The sequence below is a fragment of the Oratosquilla oratoria genome, chromosome 27, assembly GCF_046742065.1.
Source record: "Oratosquilla oratoria isolate Oo_2021 chromosome 27, ASM4674206v1, whole genome shotgun sequence".
NCBI lineage: Eukaryota > Metazoa > Arthropoda > Malacostraca > Stomatopoda > Squillidae > Oratosquilla > Oratosquilla oratoria.
Window position 1 is genome coordinate 220,676 of NC_134803.1, and position 19,325 is coordinate 240,000.

At 40.4% G+C, this 19,325-nt stretch overlaps 1 protein-coding gene across 1 annotated transcript in view; it reads left to right on the forward strand.

Moving 5' to 3' along the window:
• LOC143040108 (ATP-dependent RNA helicase DDX54) overlaps window positions 1-19,325 on the forward strand; it is a 145,306-nt gene that overhangs the window by 27,026 nt on the left and 98,955 nt on the right. Inside the window, exon 5 of the mRNA XM_076210800.1 lies at window positions 16,333-16,466. Within this exon, the coding sequence (XP_076066915.1) occupies window positions 16,333-16,466 (134 nt within the window). The remainder of the gene's footprint in view (window positions 1-16,332; window positions 16,467-19,325) is intronic.

Consider the following 19,325-nt stretch of genomic DNA (forward strand, 5'->3'; position numbering starts at 1 on the left):
ATAACCACCCTTGGACAATGAAAAATGTATGGTATATTTACTAACCACCAACTAGTATGTCATCGTCATACAAACAAAATCGGATAAGTGATTACGTAATGTAAACAATACGTGCCGTCGCCCGCCACTAAAACCTTTAAAAAATTTACCTATGCTATTTTTATTTACATATTTGTGAATCAATGGTGAGTGCTTCAGCAAATTTATGAGAGTTGAGACAATAGAGTCTAGCAGACTCCTTGCTTCTTATGTTTTTTTGTTCAGTGGTCGGGTATATGGTGAATGTGTTCTTGTATAAGAATGACTTTTTCTTAGAAATTTCTTTCAAATATTAGGGTGCGTCTTCCAAGATGCAGCGTCTTGCAAGCCGTAAAATACGGTATGTCTTTCGATGTGTTCTCTGAGTCTATTTACTATTACTGATTCAAGCATTTTTCTTATAACCAATGTCAAACTGATTGGCCTGTAGTTGCATATATACGATCTGTCTCCCTTCTTAAAAACAGGAACAACGTTTGCTTGCCTCCAAGCAGTAGGCACAAAACCAGTGTCTACTGATTTATTAAATATTTCAGTTAACTGGTCGTAGATTTCAAATTTACACTCCTTTAGCATTCTTGGAAAAATTTTGTCTGGACCTGGGGATTTTGTAGCTTGACTACTTCTACTTTACTAATGCTGATATTAGATAGACTACTTTCTTCATCCCCTCTGAAAATCGGATCGCAGTCAGGTACTTTATCTAACCTCTCATTAGTAAACACCGATAGAAAATAATAGTTGATTTTTTTATATTTTCACCAACTTTGCCTGCCTCTATTAATATTTTTTCATTAACTTCCCTCAACAAAGCTTCATTTTTCATCTTTTCATTATCGTTTTTTACTTTAGCCAGTTCCTTTTTCATTTCTTCCAATTCCCTAACTAATAGTGCATTTTCCTTCCTTAATTTGTTATAATTGGTTATGTTCCTTTTTCCATTTAACAATATCCCTTTTCATTTCAAATATTTCTTGGTTTATTAGTATTTTTTTGAGGTCAATACCTCTTTCTGTTCTGAATCCATGGAATGATTCGTCTTCATATCTGGGACTTTCTACATACATACATACATATACCAAAGGCTTTTTCCCCCTTACATGGTGGGTAGCCAAAAAGAAAAAGGCATAGAAATCACTCCCACCCATTTAATTTCCCATATTCCACTCCCCTCCACCCTCCTCCCTCCCTCCTATCTTGGCACCTCCTGGATGACGGGTCATCCCTGCATCCTGTCCACTGCCCTGGGTCAGAAGCAGTGTTGCAAGACACAGCACATCCACAGTAAGGCCGCTTCATAAATTCGGCGACCCCCCCCCCCCCTCCCTCTCCTCATGCAGGAAAGGAGAAGACTGGGAGAAATCCCTTCGGGCTGCATCAAATTTTTTCTCATACATCCTCACCCCCATCCCCCACACACTCCCCCTCATGCAACACAACCTCATCTATAAACAACCCTACACCATTCACCCCAACTTCTGTCCTCTCCTGTCCTTCCTCTACACACATTCCTCTTTTGTAAAGCCCCCATCACCCCATCCATCCATCTCATCCTAGGACGCCCCCTCATATTCACTCCTTCCACCTCTGCCTTCCACTCCTCTTTTACTAATCTTTCTTCACTCATTCTTTCCATGTGGCCAAACCATCCCAATACTCTTTCATCCACCCTATCTCCCAACTCCCTTTTCCACCCCTGTTCTCCTCCTCATCTCATTTCTCACTATCTAACCTAGTAACCCCTATCATACTCCTCAGGCACCTCATCTCAAACACATTCAAACTCCTTCTCCTTCTCTTATGTTCCATGTTTCTGACCCGTACAATACTGTTGGTACAATCAGTCCTTCATATAACCTCCTCTTATCATCCATTCCCAGATGTCTATTTCTCATTACACTTTCTGTGTTACATATTTTCTAACCACTCCCAAAAGTATTTCATAATTAGTCATCTCTAGTCTTCTTTTGGTTGTCTCTGCATATGTTGGTTTATCATCCATTTCTCTTCTTCTTTTTTCTATTCTTGTTAAACTTAAATCACTTTGCTACATTACAGTATCACTCGTCATTGACCCCTTCCGATCTGTTTAAAACTTGAACCAGTTTGTTCCAGACATCTACCACTGTGTGTGGAAATTATTCTTTTTCAGATCTCTTCTATAACTATTCTTTTTAAGTTTCTTTTCATGCCTTCTTGTTTTTCTTTTATCCCACTTCAATAAATCTTCTCTGTCAAGGATTTCCATTCCTTTCATAATTCTGTAAATGGCCAGTAGATCTCCTCTTTCTCTTCTTTGTTCCAGAGTTGGTAGTTCCAATTTGGACAATCTTTGTATGTCAGTTTAGAAAGTGTTGGTACCATCTTTGTCATTGCTCATTGCATTCTTTCTAATTTCTTTATATTCTATTTTGTGCTGGGTGTCCATAATGTTGCAGCATACTCCAATCTTGGTCTTATCAGTGTGACTAATATATATATATATATATATATATATATATATATATATATATATATATATTTTACCATTATCTCATCCAAGTAGTCAAAGGCCACCTTTATTGATCTTAGTAAATTGAAGGTTTCTCCAACTGTTTTGTTGATATGCTTGTCTGGGAACATGTCTTTGTTAATAATTATAATTACCCCTAGGTCCTTTCCTAAGCAAATTTTTTTTACTTCTTTTGTACCAATTTTATTTTGCCCTGATATTCTATTTTTACTTTTTCCAAACTCCATTATACATACATATATATACCAAGGCTTTTTCCCCCTTACAAGGGAGGTAGCCAAAAAGGGAAAGGCATAAAATCATTTCCACCCATTCCATCCCTGAATACACTCCACACCCCTCCACCCTCCCTCCATTATACTACATTTTTTGATGCTGAAGTTCACTTCCCATTTTTGCCTCCATTCCCAGACTTTATCCAGGTCTCTCTGTAGTGATTCAGTCTTTCTGTACCCGTCTGGGGTATTGACTGCATTTTATTGTGGCAAAAGTAGCATGCAGTTGATACTTTAGGGTCTATATGGGACGCCCCTAATGACCAGAGCCACACGTCATTTTGTCTGTGATAGAGGAAAACTGTTCATAGAGAAATGATGACCCTTTTATACAACGACTACCTCCGTTATGCTGTCCCCCAACCCCTTCTTACTGTCCTGTACCATTTCTCTGAATATTCATTTCCTTTTTTCGCCGCCCCGGTGGTGGGGGAAGAGAATGCTACCACCAAGTCTTTCCACTTGAGTCGTAAAAGGCGACAAAAACAGGACAGGGGATGGGATTAGGAGTTCGACTACCTGTAGCCCCAAAAGGGGACATTCCTAAAAAAAGAAGTAAAGGCATAAGAGGGTCTGGGAGTTTTCCAACCAGTACCTTAAGGTTTGGGTCTTTTAATGTGCGTGGATGTGGTACAGATAAGAGTAAAAGGGAAGAGATAGGCAGTATGTTTGTGAAAAGAAAGACAGATGTGCTGGCCTTAAGTGAAACTAAAATGAAAGGAAAGGGTAACTGAGTTTAGGAGTGTAGCTGGGAGGTACTCAGGAGTGAAGAGGGGATGAGGGGGAGAAGGGGTGGCTATACTAGTAAGTGAAGAGATAAGTGGGTAGTGGAGTGGAAGGAGGATTCATCAAGGTTGATGTGGATGAAGGTGAAACTGGGGAGAGAGGAGTGGGTTTTTGTGAGTGCGTATGGACCTAGTAGTGAGAAGAGCGTAGAGGAAAGGGAGGCTTTTTGGGTAGATATAAATGAGTGCATAGAGTAGTTGTATTGGGAGACCTAAATGCTAGGGTAGGAAATGAACCAATAGATGGAGTGATTGGGAAGTATGGAGTTCCAGGTAAAAATTGTAGTGGAGAAATGATGGTGATGTGTCTTGAAAAGAGAGTTGATGTTAGCAAATACAGTATTTAGGAAGAAAGTCAAGCCTAAGTACACATGGGAGAAGGTGGTGGATGGAAGGGTGGCAGATAGAGCGTTAATGGACTATATAGTGGTGACACGGAATGTGGTAGGAAGAGTTAAGGATGTACATGTTCTAAGGGGAGAGAGTGGGGGAATATCAGATCATTTTCTGGTGGAAGGTAAATTGAGAGTGGAGAATAGGTGGAGAAAGAGGAAAAGGGCAGAAGGTAGGGAGGTACTTATAGTGAACTGCTTAAATGATAAAAAAAGGAGAGTGAGTATAAGAAGCTGAAAGAGGAGTGGGAGGGAGTAAAGGATAGAGTAGAACTAGGAGTGGAGAAGGAATGGGGATGGTTCAAGGAGGGAGTCATATGGTGTGCAAGGATGTTGTGTGGAACAAGGAGGGCGGGAGGAAATAGAAGGAAGGGTAGTGAGTGGTGGGATGAGGAAGCAAAGAAAGGTGTAGAAGAGAAGAAGCAGGCATTCATAGATTGGCTACAATTTAGGACAAGGGAATCGTATGAGAGGTACAAAGTAAAGAGAAGGGAAGTTAAGCATAAGATAAAGGAAGCAAAGAGGAGAGCAGATGTGAAATGGGGTAAGAGTATGACAGAAAATTTTGAAAGCAATAAAAAAATGTTTTGGAAGGAAATTAAAAGAGAAAGAGGAGGCGAATCAAGTAGAGAAGAAAAGATGATAATGGAAGAGAAGGCAGTGAGAGGAAGGTGGGGAGAGTATTTTAGGGAGTTGCTAAATGTGAAGGAGGATAGAGAGGGAAAGGTAGTTGCAGTGGGAAGCGCTAAGAAAATGAGAGCGATTAGTGAGGAAAATGGAGGAGAAATAGGGAAGGATGAAGTGAAAGCAGCTGTTAAGGGGATTCCTCCATTAGAAAATCAAACTTTTTTAGTTTGGGGTGAAAGTGGCTGAGATTTTTTCCTACTGTCTTGTCTCAGAGAAGATACCACTGAGTTTTCAAGTCATTTATGCTTATACTTTTTTTATTGTGATTTTTTTTTTTTTTCCGAGGGGTAATTTTTGAAAATTTTGAAATTGATTCAGAGGATAGACCTTTGACTGGATATTGATTATTTTTTGTCTTTATAATGGGCTAAGATAGATGAAGAAACGGAGGCAGAATTATGATGTTCTGATCAGTCTGTTATGAGAAAAAAAAAATCCAAAGTTGATGAAAAAAAAAAAAAAAAAAATGTATATATGAAAAAATCCTACTAGTCCTTGACAGAAGGACATAAATCTGCCTCCAAAAAGGATTTGCAGTTAAAAATCAGTGAAGGTGTTTTGGATATGAATCAAGTTAAATGTGCAAAAATCAAGTTTTTCAGGAATGAGCGTCATAGTTTTTTTGTTCATGGTTACTGGTCCCCTTTCATCATTTAGGATGTTATGGTGTTGAAAGGGTATCATAGGCACAACCCTACTCTTTGTTGCCAGCTTTTGATTACAGGTTTATATGATGAATCCAGTTAGTATCCACCAGGGTTATATTGCACTTTTCCTTTTCTTGGCGCGATGCATCTTTGGCGACAGACGATCTTTATCTGCCATCCTAAGCTGTTTTATGGCATCACTGGTTGTTGTCCCTCTTGCTGATGGCATATATGCAAGTTCATAACCAAAGATGTGGTTCAGAACCGCAACTTGAGCACAGAATTGAACTCTAGCTGCTGATGCAAACTTCCTCTTTGAACTCAAAGCCCAGATCTTTGCATGGAAGCTTTCATTTTGGTTTTGTGTCCTTCCCCTGAGGCATTTCTCTAAAAGCTCTGTAGAGGTGAGGTCTTGATATATTGCCAGGATGGATTTCCGCTTCTCAGTGGGAATCTTCGCCAGGAACAGCTTCTTGACTCTGTGAGACTTGGGTTCCTCTTGCCTGGCTAGTGCTCTCTGGAAAAATACACCACGAGTCTTCTCCCTTAGGACAGTAAGAATGCAATGGCTTCTCATCTCTGCTGACAGAATGAAGGTAGGAGGCCACGATAGCTTTATGCATTGTGCTGAACGTCTATATTCACACAATCACGTATTGCCTTCCCATTGTATCCTCAACTGGTGTTGAGTAAATACATAACACAGAACTTAAGGCAGCGGACACCAAACTCAATGTAACATCTTTTTCTTTTATTAAATAAGTTTACTGGTTCACAATTTCTTCTATGGTTTTACACAATGTCAATCACTTCTTGGTTCTATACCACAATGCACTATTTAATGTCTCTGTACGTATCATCGGACCGACTGGTCCTGCTCTGGAGCATCTACTTTTTGTTCATCGGAAGTGCTGACACAGTAAAAATAGGAGGTGCTGGTAAATGTATTAATATGGGTTTTTAATGGGAATGTTTGGTTTCCCGCAAATAAACTATCATGTTCTTAATTACTAGCTATATGTTATTTACAGTATATAATATTTCCAGGGGGGAAGGGTTCATTATTATTTGGTTGTCGTGTGTTTTGTGAGTTAGAGGTTGACTGCACTTATGAGTATGTTTGTGTGTGTGTGTGTATCGGTTGCTTGTGGTGGTGCTGGTGACACGGGCAGGAAGTGCTGTGTCGGCAACCGCTCAGTCAGCAAGATTGGGAGGATGTGCTTGGTGGTGGACCAGTGAGTGAGTGAGGGAGTGAGTGGGGTGAGTGAGTGTGTGAGTGATATTACTCATCATGTATATGGTGGCGTATACACCCATAATACTGTGTCAACTGTCACAGCATGTCACAGCATCTGTCAACATATTAGCTCGTATGCTATTATTTATCATACAAAAGCATAAATATTGTGCAAAATACACAGCTTCTTTTGTTAGCAAATATATGTAACAACAGAAAACGTAATATGCAGTACGCAGCGCACATGACCCAGCCACAGTAGGGTGGGGGGTACTGTTGTAAAGACAGGAATTTTGAAGGGATATTATTTTTGGAATTTCGTTTTATTTATCTATTTATTTATTTGAGTGTTGATTTGAGAGACTGGGTATTATGGACGTCGTGACGGTTTTACTCAACCAAGAAGCAAAGTAGAAAATAGAGCCTTAATAGACCATGAATTTATTCTATTCTATGTCTGCCTATCAAGATGTGTTGGCAAAGAGCTTTACTATAATCATTGAAGAAAAACATACAATAGGAGATAGCTACAAATATATTTCAGCTGATTTTGGTTCAACTGAGTTTCGACGCGACATTAGAATGTTCTCGAACATAGCGGGCGCACCGTAGCTCCGCCCACCCGTGACGTCACTAAACGTTCGGACAGAGGCGTAAGCTAAGGCCATTAATTTTAAGAGTAATAGGAAAAATTCCCAACTTTCAGTTCAGGATTCCACTAGAGAAATAGTTTAGGGAGAGATTGTAGCAGCTAGGGGCTCTGTTGAGAAGCGAAATGAAGTTTTACGAAATAATACAACAGGGAGGTTAGTAGTTTACCCATAGATACGAACACATAGCCGTCTCGTTCTTTTTGTGCGCAGCTAAGATTTTAATCTGATGCCAGAAATGATTCCGATAACAGGTCATGAACACGTTCTGTAAGATTAATGAAAACAAATGTCAATATGTGAGTTAAATGATATAGTGCAGATATAGTAGGTAGATAGTTATCATTATTATTAAGTTTTGAATCTGATGCCAAAAATGATTCCGATAACAGATATGGAAAAAGGGGTTTAAGGGAGTGTACTTCACAAACACTTTGCGTATATACATTAGCTATGAGGGTGTAATCCTTAGAGTATAATTCTGTCTGTGATCGTTCTCTAATAAGAATACGGGGTTGAAGGTAGGACACAGGGCTTGAAGGTAGACACAATATTATAAGTAGACTTTATTACAGTGACCGGAAGGTTGGAGCGTAAATAACTACGTTTTTTCCACGTGCCTGTGACCTTACTTATGATGCCCATAAGAAAGAAAAAACTGTGTTATTAAATGTCTCGCATACCCATATATTTTTCATATTGTAAGGATCAATAGATTAGTTGGAGAAAACCACAATATACTTTTGTATTTCCTTACTATATTTTTGCTTCAGTGTAATAATTAACACATAGCAGACCTTCGCTTATATTCTTTTACTACCCCCACTTGGGCATAGGCCTTTTCGCTACCCAGAACCAACCCCGAACGACCTGAGGAAAGGGGACGGAGTCAGACGTGAATAACAAGGAGCAGTTTCCATTTATGGTCAGATATATCCATATAGACGATTGGGTGGTGGCAGCGTATACCTTGATTTTTTTTATTTCCCAAATCGTTCTTATGTGGGTATCTCTGATCACTCCCATTGGAGGTGCTCTTGGTTAAACACTAAATCAATCGACGGCACCACACTGTATTATATTTTTTTAGATAGTAAAGATCAAGATACAGCTTCCATACTCAGCTACGAGATAGCTTATGAGCAACACTTTTAGAGGAAATATTTTCAGATTTTTTTTTTTTTCTCTCTCTCTCTCTCTCTCTCTCTCTCTCTCTCTCCATGATTTTCTGATGGACGATCCCCTTAAGATGGTGAGAGCAGGTAAGGCACCTGGGTTGGGTGGATGCCATGCAGAATGTCTGAAGAAAGGAGGTACAGTTTTGGTGGACTGGCTGGTGAGGTTATTTAATGTTTGTTTAAGACATGGCAGAGTGCCAGAGGACTGGAGGAGTGCCTGTATATTTCCGCTTTACAAGGGAAAGGGAGACAAGTGTGAGTGTAGTAGTTTGAAATGGATCAGCTTGTTGAGTGTAGTTGGGAAGGCATATTGGAGGGTCTTGATTGAGAGGATTAGGAGAGGAACAGGGAGTAATTGGAACAATGTGGGTTTAGGACAGGTAGGGGTTGTGTAGATCAGATTTTTGTGATATGACAGATATGTGAGAAAGCTATAGGAAAAGGTAAGGATGTTTTTTGGGCTTTTATGGATTTGGAAAAGGTTTACGACAGGGTAGACAGGAAGGCGCTGTGGGAGGTATTGCAGATATATGGGATAGGAGGAAAGCTGTTAAGAGCAGTCAAGAGTTTTTACAAGAGTAGTAGAGCTTGTGTTAGGATTAGAAATGGAGAGAGTGAGTGGTTTGAGGTAAAGGTGGGACTTTGTCAGGGATGCGTTATGTCGCCCTGGCTGTTCAATCTTTACTTGGATGGGGTAGTGCGAGAGGTAAATGCAAGGGTTGTGGGTCAGGGATTGGAGATGGTTAAAGAAAATGGAGAAAAGTGGGAGGTGAGCCAGTTGTTGTTTGCAGATGACACTGTGCTTGTAGCAGGATCAGAGGAGGGATTGAGGAAGTTAGTGACAGTTTGAGAAGGTGTGTGAAAGGAAGCTGAAGATAAATGTGGGCAAAAGGTGATGAGATGTACAAGGGGAGAGAGTGACAGTAGGCTGGAAGTGAGCATTAAGGGTGAAAGACTAGAGGAAGTGGATAGTTTTAGATACTTGGGTGCGAATGTGGCAGGAAAGGGAGGAGTGGGGGTGGAGTTAGAATGTAAATTGAAAGAAGCAAGTAAATGCCTTGGTGGATTGAAAAGTGTAATGAGAAATAGACATCTGGGAATGGATGCTAAGAGGAGGTTATATGAATGAGTGATTGTGCCAACAGCATTATACAGGGCAGAAACATGGAATGTGAGAGAGGAAGAGAGGAGTTTGAATGTGTTTGAGATGAAATGTTTGAGAAGTATGATAGGGGTTAGTAGGCTGGATAGAGTGAGAAATGAGGAGGTGAGGAGAACAGGGGTGGAAAGGGAGCTGGGAGATAGAGTTGATGAAAGAGTAATAGGATGGTTTGGACACATGGAAAGAATGAGTGAAGAAAGATTAGCAAAAGAAGTGTGGAAGGAGTGAATATGAGGGGACGTCCTAGGATGAGATGGATGGATGGGGTGAAAGGGGCATTACAAAAGAGAGGAATGTCTGTTGAGGAAGGACGGGAGAGGACAGAAGATAGGGGTGAATGGAAAGGGGTTGTGTATAGATGATGCTGTGATGCATGAGGGGGAGTGGGTGGGGGATGGGGGGGTGAGGAAGTATGTATAAGAAAAAAATGGACGCAGCCCAAAGGGATTTCTCCCCGTCTTCTTCATTTCTGCATGGGAGGGACAGACAGTGGGGGGTCGCCGAATTTATGAAGTGGCCTTGCTGTGGATGTGCTGTGTCTTGTGACACTGCTTCTGACCCAGGGCAGTGGACAGGATGCCGTGATGACCCGTCATCCAGGAGGTGCCAAGATGAGAGGGAGGGAGGAGAATGGAGGGAAGTGTAATATATAGAAAAGGAATGGGTGGGAGTGATTTCTATGCCTTTTTCTTTTTGGCCACCCTCCGTGTAGGGGGAAAAAGCCTTTGGTATATGTATGTATTTTCTTTAGTAGTTTTGCATCATCTCTAAAGAAGTTCATATAACATTTTACTTCATCCATGTCATTTATATATAAGGCAAAAATTGTCGGAGCTAATACAGAACCTTGTGGGACTCCACTTATCAGTTTTTGTCTCTAAGTACCACCCTCATATGTCTTTCATTCAAGAAATCTTCCATACATTTCAATAACTTTCCTTGTACACCTATTATTTGGAGTTTTCTTAATAGCTTTTTGTGTGGTACTTTATGAAATTGTTATTGTACATACATACACCAAGGCTTTTTCCCCTTTACAAGGGAGGTAGCCAAAAAAGGAAAAGGCATAAAATCATTCCCACTCATTCCATCCCTGAATACACTCCACACCCCTCCACCCTCCCTCTTATCTTAGCACCTCCTGGATGACGGGTCATCCTTGCACCTTGTCCACTGCCCTGGGTCAGAAGCAGTGTCACAAGACACAGCACATCCACAGCAAGGCCGCTTCATTAAATCGGCGACCCACCCTCTCCGTCCCCTCATGCATAAAAGGAAAAGACAGAAATCCCTTCGGGCTGCATCAAATTTTGCTCACACATACTACCTCACCCCCACCTCATGCATCACAACATCATCCATATACAATCATTCTCCATTCATCCCTGTCTTCTGTCCTCTCCCGTCCTTCCTCAACAGACATTCCCCTCTTCCCCAAAGCCCCCTTCACCCCATCCCTCCACCTCATCCTAGGACGTCCCCTCATCTTCACTCCCTCCACATCTGCCTTCCATACCTCTTTTACTATTATTTCTTCACTCATTCTTTCCACGAGTCCAAAACAACCTAATAATATTTCATCAACCCTATCTCCCAACTCCCGTTCCACCCCGTTCTTCTCCGCACCTCCTCCTTGCACACTCGATCTAGCCTAGTATCCCCTCTTCCCCAAAGCCCCCTTCACCCCATCCATCCATCTCATCCTAGGACATCCCCTCATGTTCACTCCCTCCACATCTGCCTTCCATACCTCTTTTACTAGTCTTTCTTCACTCATTCTTTTCATGTGTCGAAATCATCCTAATACTCTTTCATCAACCCTATCTCCCAACTCCCTTTCCACCCCCGTTCTTCTCCTCGCCTCCTCATTTCTCACTCTATCTAGCCTACTAACCCCCATCATACTTCTCAGACACCTCATCTCAAACACATTCAAACTCCTTCTCTCTTCCTCTCTTATGTTCCATGTTTCTGCCCCATACAGTGCTGTTGGCACAATCACTCCTTCATACAGTCTCCTCTTTGCATCCATTCCCAAATGTCTGTTCCTCATTACACTTTTTAATCCACCAAGGCATTTACTCGCTTCTCTCAATCTACATTCTATCTCCACCTTCACTCCACCTTTTCCTGCCACATTTGCACCCAAGTATCTAAAACTATCCACTTCCTCCAGTCGCTCTCCCTTAATGCTCACTTCCAGTCTAGTGCCACTTTTACCCCTTGTACATCTCATCACCTTACTTTTACCCACATTTATCTTTAGCTTTCTTCTATCACATACTCTCCCAAACTCTGTCACCAACTTCCTCAGTCCCTCCTCCGATCCTGCCACAAGCACAGTGTCGTCCGCAAACAACAGCTGGCTCACCTCCCACTTTTCTCCATTTTCTTTAACCATCTCCAATCCCTGACCCACTACCCTAGCTTTCTCACATATTTGTCTTACCACAAAGATCTGATCTACACAACCTCTACCCGTCCTAAATCCACACTGTTCCTCACCAATTACTCCCTCTGTTCCTCTCCTAATCCTCTCAATCAAGATCCTCCCATATGCCTTCCCAACTATACTTAACAAGCCAATCCCTCTGAAACTACTACATTCACATTTTTCCCTTTTTCCCTTGTAAAGTGGAACTATACAGGCACTCCTTCAGTCCTCTGGCACTCTACCCTCTCTGAAACAAAAATTAAATAACCTAACCAGCCAGTCCACCATCACTGTACCTCATTTTTCTTTTTTCTTTCAGATATTCTACATAGCATCCATCCAGACCAGGTGACTTACCTGCTTTCATCATCTTAACAACTGCCTTCACTTCATCCTTCCTTATTTCTCCTCCATTTTCCTCACTCATCACTCATTTTCTTAGCATTTCCCACTGCAACTATCTTTCCCTCCCTATCCTCCTTCACATTTAGCAACTCCCTAAAATATTCTGCCCATCTTCCCCTTACTGCCTTCTCTTCCATTATCATCTCTCCATCTGCACCTTTTACCTTTTCTTCTCTACTTGATTCGCCTTCTCTTCCTCTCTTAATTTCTTTCCAAAACATCTTTTTATTACTTTCATAATTTTCTGTCATACTCTTACCCCACTTCACATCTGCTCTCCTCTTTGCCTCCTTTACCTTTTGCTTTACTTCTCTTTTCTTTGTACCTCTCATATGACTCCCTCATCCTATTTTGTAACCAATCTGTGAAAGCTCGCTTCTTCTCTTCTACAACCTTCTTTGTTTCCTCATCCCACCATTCACTACCCTTCCATCTATTTCCTCCTGTCCTTCTTGTTCCACACACCATCCTTGCACACTTTGTGACTCCCTCCTTGAACCATTCCCATTCCTCCTCCACTCCTAGCTCTACTGTATCCTTCACTCCCTCCCACTGCTCCTTCAGCTTCTTGTTATACTCCTTCTCCTTTTCCTTTTCATTTTCATTTAAAGAGTTCACTCTAAGCACCTCCCTACCTTTTGTCCCTTTCCTCTTTCTCCATCTATTCTCCACTCTCAACTTACCTTCCAAAAAATGATCTGATATTCCCCCACCCTCTCCCCTTAGCACATGTACAATTGGCCCATCCATCCCTTTCTTGCATTATTTCTGTTAGCCTTGAGTAAAAGCAAATCAAGTTGGTGGTACATGATCTTCCTTGTTGAAAGCCAAATTGTTTTGGATTAAGTATATTATTTTTTTCCACATGTTTAATCCATCTACTTTGATGATTTTTTCACATATTTTAGCTATTGTGCTTGTAAGGGAGACTGGTCTATAGTTTCTTGGGTCTTCTTTATCTCCATGGTACACATTTTGCATTTTTCCAATCTTGTGGTAACTTTCCTTCTTTGAGTAATCAATTATCTTTTGTATTTTGTCCGTTAGTTTATCTATACATTCTTTTAGTATCCAAATTGCAATTCCATCCAGACTGTGTGATTTTCTGACATCGAGGTTTATTACTTGGACCCATGTTTCCTTCTGAATTACAATTATTTCTTTCATTGGGGGGATCTTTCTGTCCATCCCAATTCTGTGTACTTTCAATTGTGAATACAGACTTAAAATGTTTGTTTATAATTTCAGCCCTTTCTGCATCTATATATTCGTCATTCCTTTGACACAGTTTCACCATTTCTTGTTTATCTTTTAATCTACCATTCACATACCTGTAAAATAGTTTAGTTTGGTCCTTGCATTTGTCTGTTATGTCTTTTTCATAGTTTCTTTTTTGTCCTCTGCATATTTTTACATATTCATTTCTTCGTTTGATATATGTACCTTACCCTTTTTTTTTTTTCCATCTTTTCCAATCTTTGTCTCTGTTATCTTTAGCCTCACTACATTTTTTGTTTTACCAGCACTTCGTATACACCCTTTCCTGCTTCTGCTATGGTACATACTTATCTTTTCCTTCTTTATAAATTTCTTTTAATATATTCCATTTCTATTCCATCTTTGTTTCTTTATTTAAGAAGTTTTCCCAATTTATATTTTGAAAGAATTTTTTTTTAGTTTCTCAAATCTTTGTACATTATTTTTCCTTTTTTGTATTTCTCATTTTTTCTCAAGTGACTTTGTTCTTTTAGTTTTAACTCTATTAGTATGTGGCCACTTTTCCCACAATTTCAGGCTCTGACATAAATATTAAGTCTAGTTTCGATGGTTCTTCATTGTATTTATATCTAGTGTTTTCCATTACCCATTGAGTCGATGTGTATTCAGTGGTCATGTGCAGTAGCATATTTCCCCAAAGGTTATTTCCACCTTTCACTGTCATCTCATCCCAATATATTTCTTTTGAGTTAAAGTCACCCATGATTACTATGTTTCCTCCTTTCAGTAATTCAATTAATGCGTGTTTTGTGTCATCCAACATTTTGGAATGATCACTCTTTGTCCACGAATATGTTTTTGAGGGCACATATATTACTACAATTTTTCTACTTTTCATGTCACTGTTTTCAACTTTGATGATAATCATTTCCAAATTATTTATTTCCCTCTGTTATCTTTGTCACATTTAAGCCTTTCTTAGTCAAAAACATGACCCCTTCCCCCTTTCTTCTTTCTATTTTTCACCTAATGGTTGTATAAACCTTGTTCCACAGTATTAGGTGGTATTGGACATTTTAATTTTGTCTCCACAATTCCCATTATATCTGGTTTCTCTTTTGTCAGATAGTTATTTAATTCATGTAGTCCTGCAATCATGCCATATATGTTGGTGCACATTACTTTTAACTTTTTCCTCCTTTTTTGCTATGATGTTTCCTTTTATATATATATATACACCAATCGCTTTTTCCCCCTTACAAGGGCAGTAGCCAAAAAACAAAGGCATAAAAACTGTTCCTGCCCATTCCATCACCAATACATTCCACTCCCCTTCACCCTCCACCCTCCCTCTTATCTTGGCACCTCCTGGATGATGGGTCATCCCTGCATCTTGTCCACTGCCCTGGGTTAGAGGCAGTGTCGCCAGACACAGCACATCCACAGCAAAGCTGCTTCATTAAATTGGCGAACCCCCGCTCCGTCACCTTATGCAGAAAAGGAGAAGATGGGGGGAAAACTCCCTTTGGGCAGCGTCAAATTTTGCTTGCACATACTACCTCGCCCCCATCCACCCACTCCACCTCATGCATCACATCATCCATATACAACCATTCTCCATTCACCCGTCTTCTGTCCTCTCTCGTCCTTCCTCTACAGACATTCCCCTCTTCTCCAAAGCCCCTTTCACCCTATCCATCCTAAGTCGCCCCCTCATGTTCACTCCCTCCACATCTGCCTTCCATACCTCTTTTACTAGTCTTTCTTCACTTATTCTTTCCATGTGTCCAAATTATCCCAATACTCTTTCATCCACCCTATCTCCCAACTTCCTTACCACCCCCATTCTCCTCCTCACCTCCTCATTTCTCACTCTATCCAGCCTAGTAACCCCCATCATACTTCTCAGTCACCTTATCTCAAACACATTCAAATTAACTCTCTTATGTTCCATGTTTCTGCTCCATGCAGTGTTGTTGGCACAATCACTCCTTCATACAATTTCCTCTTAGCATCCATTCCCAAATGTCTAATTTCTCATTACACTTTTTAATCCACCAAGGCATTTACTCGCTTCCTTCAATCTATATTCTACCTCCACTCCTCCCTCTCCTGACGCATTCGCACCCAAGTATCTAAAACTATCCACTTTCTCCAGTCGCTCTCCCTTAATGTTCACTTCCAGTCTACTGCCACTTTCACCCCTTGTACATCTCATCACCTTACTTTTACCCACATTTATCTCTGCACAAACATCCAGAATAACCTACCTCTGGTATCCCACAATATATTTATTAAAAAATAGACATACTCATATCACAGAACAAGCACACCTGATTCTGTATTCTATCAAACTTTCCTAAAATTTATGCAAATTAGAAATTACTCCTAAGACAAGCAGGAATTGCACTGGTACATCTATATTCAGGTCACCAAGCTGCACTAAAACTGTACTGACATAGAATCAGCCTGGCAAACACACTCATTGCCATAGGTGTCTCATACAATACTGTCTTTGCATTTGCTCCAGTAGCACCTCGAAATCTTTTCTGTAAGTGACTTAGGCTGAACTGATGGCCTTGGTCACTTTCCTGGGGGAACTGTGGGTCCTCCTTTATGAGAAAACTGGGCTTAAAGCATTGGTTGATTGCCATATAATTTTGAAATGAGGGTAATTCTTGTATTTAAGAACCACATATATTTATTTTCAGACTTTAAAGTTTACAAGAGATATAGGAAAGTTTACAGGCTTACGAGCTGCTGTCATTCTTGGAGGTGACAGCATTGAAGGCCAATTTGCAGCAATCCATGAAAACCCAGATATCATCATTGCCACTCCTGGACGGTAAGTTCAGACAACTCCAGAGAGATTAGATTTTTAATGTGAAAGGCAAATGATACAATGTTTTGATAACTTAACTGTGCATTAACATATAATGTAATTCTGTTAAAATTGCTCTACTATGCTTTGCCCCATTGTTGTCCAGTCATTGTCACAGTTGTAGAAAATAGAAAATCATTGAAACAACATATTGTGTTCTGTTGATAATATATGATTATTTTGTCTTGTATATAACCATATGCCAGAGTTTATTCATCACAAACTATCATCTGCATATTAAAAATTTGTTGTGGTTTTCCCTTTTCTTATCTTATTGCTGTCTGTATCTATATCTCAAGGGCTTCTTGTCCCTTATAAGGGAGGTAGCCAAATGAAAGGCACTCACCTTCTCTCACCTATCCCACTCCCATCTTTGTTGACCTCTTATCTTAGCTCCTCATGGATGAAGGATCATCCTGGTCCCCCCCACTGTCTGGGTTGGAAGCAGTGCAGCAAGACATCCACAACAGGGCTGCTTCACTTATGTTGCAAGAAACATTTATAGATTGAGTGTCATTGATTCATTCTATACTATACTAACGTGCACACATGCATGTGTTAGCTACATGATGTCAGATCTTGGTGGTAGCAGCAAGCTTCAACAGGACCCCAATTATGTGATCTTGACCTGAGAGTCAACCATCGAGAAAACCTGCATTCTCAAACCAGCAGATTCAACCATACGAATTATATTAGTTCTTATAATTCATCACTTGTATGTATAAGTTATATGGAGTTAAAATAAATACTGAACATCCGCACTCAGTTCCATATAAATGTAAATAACTAGACAGAATGTTACAATAATAAGTGTAAAATGTATTGTTGGCAACTGCTACCATTTGAATTCTAAATGTAAAATATATTGATGGCAACCTCTACCATTTTCATTGTCACCTCCACTGATGGAAAGTGCAGTCATGGAGACGACATGGTAAAGACCATACATACATACTACCAAAGGCTCTCTCTCTCTCTTTTTTTTTTTTTTTTTTTTTTTTTTTCTTCTCCAATCAATGTAGAACAACACAAGTCTACACTTACATGGTAACATTCAAAATATCATCCATACACAAACATCCTCCTTCTACCCCTATCCCCTGCCTTCTCTCTTCCTTGCTCACTAGATATTGCTCTTGCTCAAACCCCTTTTCACCCCATCCATCCATCTTATCCTCAGTCATCCCCTCAAGTTCACTTCATCTGCCTCTGCTTTCCAGTACTCCTTCATCAGCCCTATTGGGATGGTTTGGACACATGGGAAGAATAAGTGAAGAAAGATTAGTTGAAGAGGTATGGAAGGCAGAGGTGGATGGAGTGAACTTGAGGGGATGACTAAAGATATGATGGGGTGAAATGGGCTCTAAGCAAGAAGAGAATGTCTGTTGAGCAGTGAAGGTAGAAGGCAAGCGATAGGGGTGAGTGGAGAATGGCTGTGTATAGATGATACTGTGGTGCAAGGAAGGGAGTGGGCAGGGGAGGAGGGAGTAAGGAGTGATTATATGTGAATGATATTTTGACACAGCCTGAAGGGATTTCTCCCTGTTTTCTCTATTCTCCACATGAAGGAATGGAGAGGGGGAGTTGCTGATTAAGTGACCTAGCTGTGGATGTACTGTATCATCCTGCATTACATCTGACCCAGGGCAGTGGGGAGGATACAGGGATTACCCTTCATCCACAAAGAGACTACTACTATATTATTCTCATAAAAAATTTACTGCCCTGAACAGCTTTCCCCAAATCCCATATATTTGGAATACCTTGCACAGTGCCTTCCTGTCTACCATGTCATAAGCCTTCTCCAATAAAAGCCTAAAAAACATCCTTGCCATTTGTCAAAGCCATCTCATAAATATGATTTACCACAAAAAATTTATCCATGCATCCTCCACCTTTCCTCAAGCCACACTGCTCCTCACCAATTACTCCCTCTGTTCCTCTTCTAACCCTCTCAATTATAAACCTTCCATGAGCCTTTCCATCTACAGGTAAACGTCGACTTACGATGGCCGCGACTTACGATTGTTCGACTTTACGATGACGACGACGACGACGACGATATGATAATTTAACCCCTTCCATACGGTGCCGCACACGTAGGCGTCATGAGGAGCAAGTGGATTCGCGACGCTGCCATATCGGCGTCTTGATTATATTTATTGTAGTCGCCCCTGTGTTTTTACATTCTCTCAAATGTGCCTTGAATCCCATTCTCTGTGGTTTTCAAAATTCGCGGGTGAAAGAGAGAACGATCGATATATTCGGTGAATATAGTTTATGATGCGAGTATTATTACGTCACGTCGTATGGCTGGCATTGGCTGCTGCCCGCGAGATTTAAGTTCCGTACTGAAAATACATATTATAGTGTTTTGAATATGGTAAAAAGGATAAAAATAATTAAATAAACTACTGTACATGTTTAATAGGCTATATTCAGTATCTCTGGTGGTTAATATACAGGTAGGCTAGGTACAGTGACCACGGAACAGTGATACACAAATTGGGGATCGACTTACGATGAAATCGTCTTACGATGGCTCTATCGAAACCTAATGCCATCGTAAGTCGACGTTTACCTGTACACTCAATAAACTGACCCCTCTAAAACTAAAACACTCATATTTATTTCCTTTTCCTTTGTAAAGCTAAACTTTACAGGCACGCCTCCAGTCTAACACTCTTTCCTCTAATAGACATTCAGTAAACAACCTCACTAGCCAATCCACTATAACTGTACCTCCCTTTTTTAGATGCTCTGCTTGACATCCATCCAACCAACATACCTTAACAGCTCTCATAATTTTCAAAGCTCCTTGTA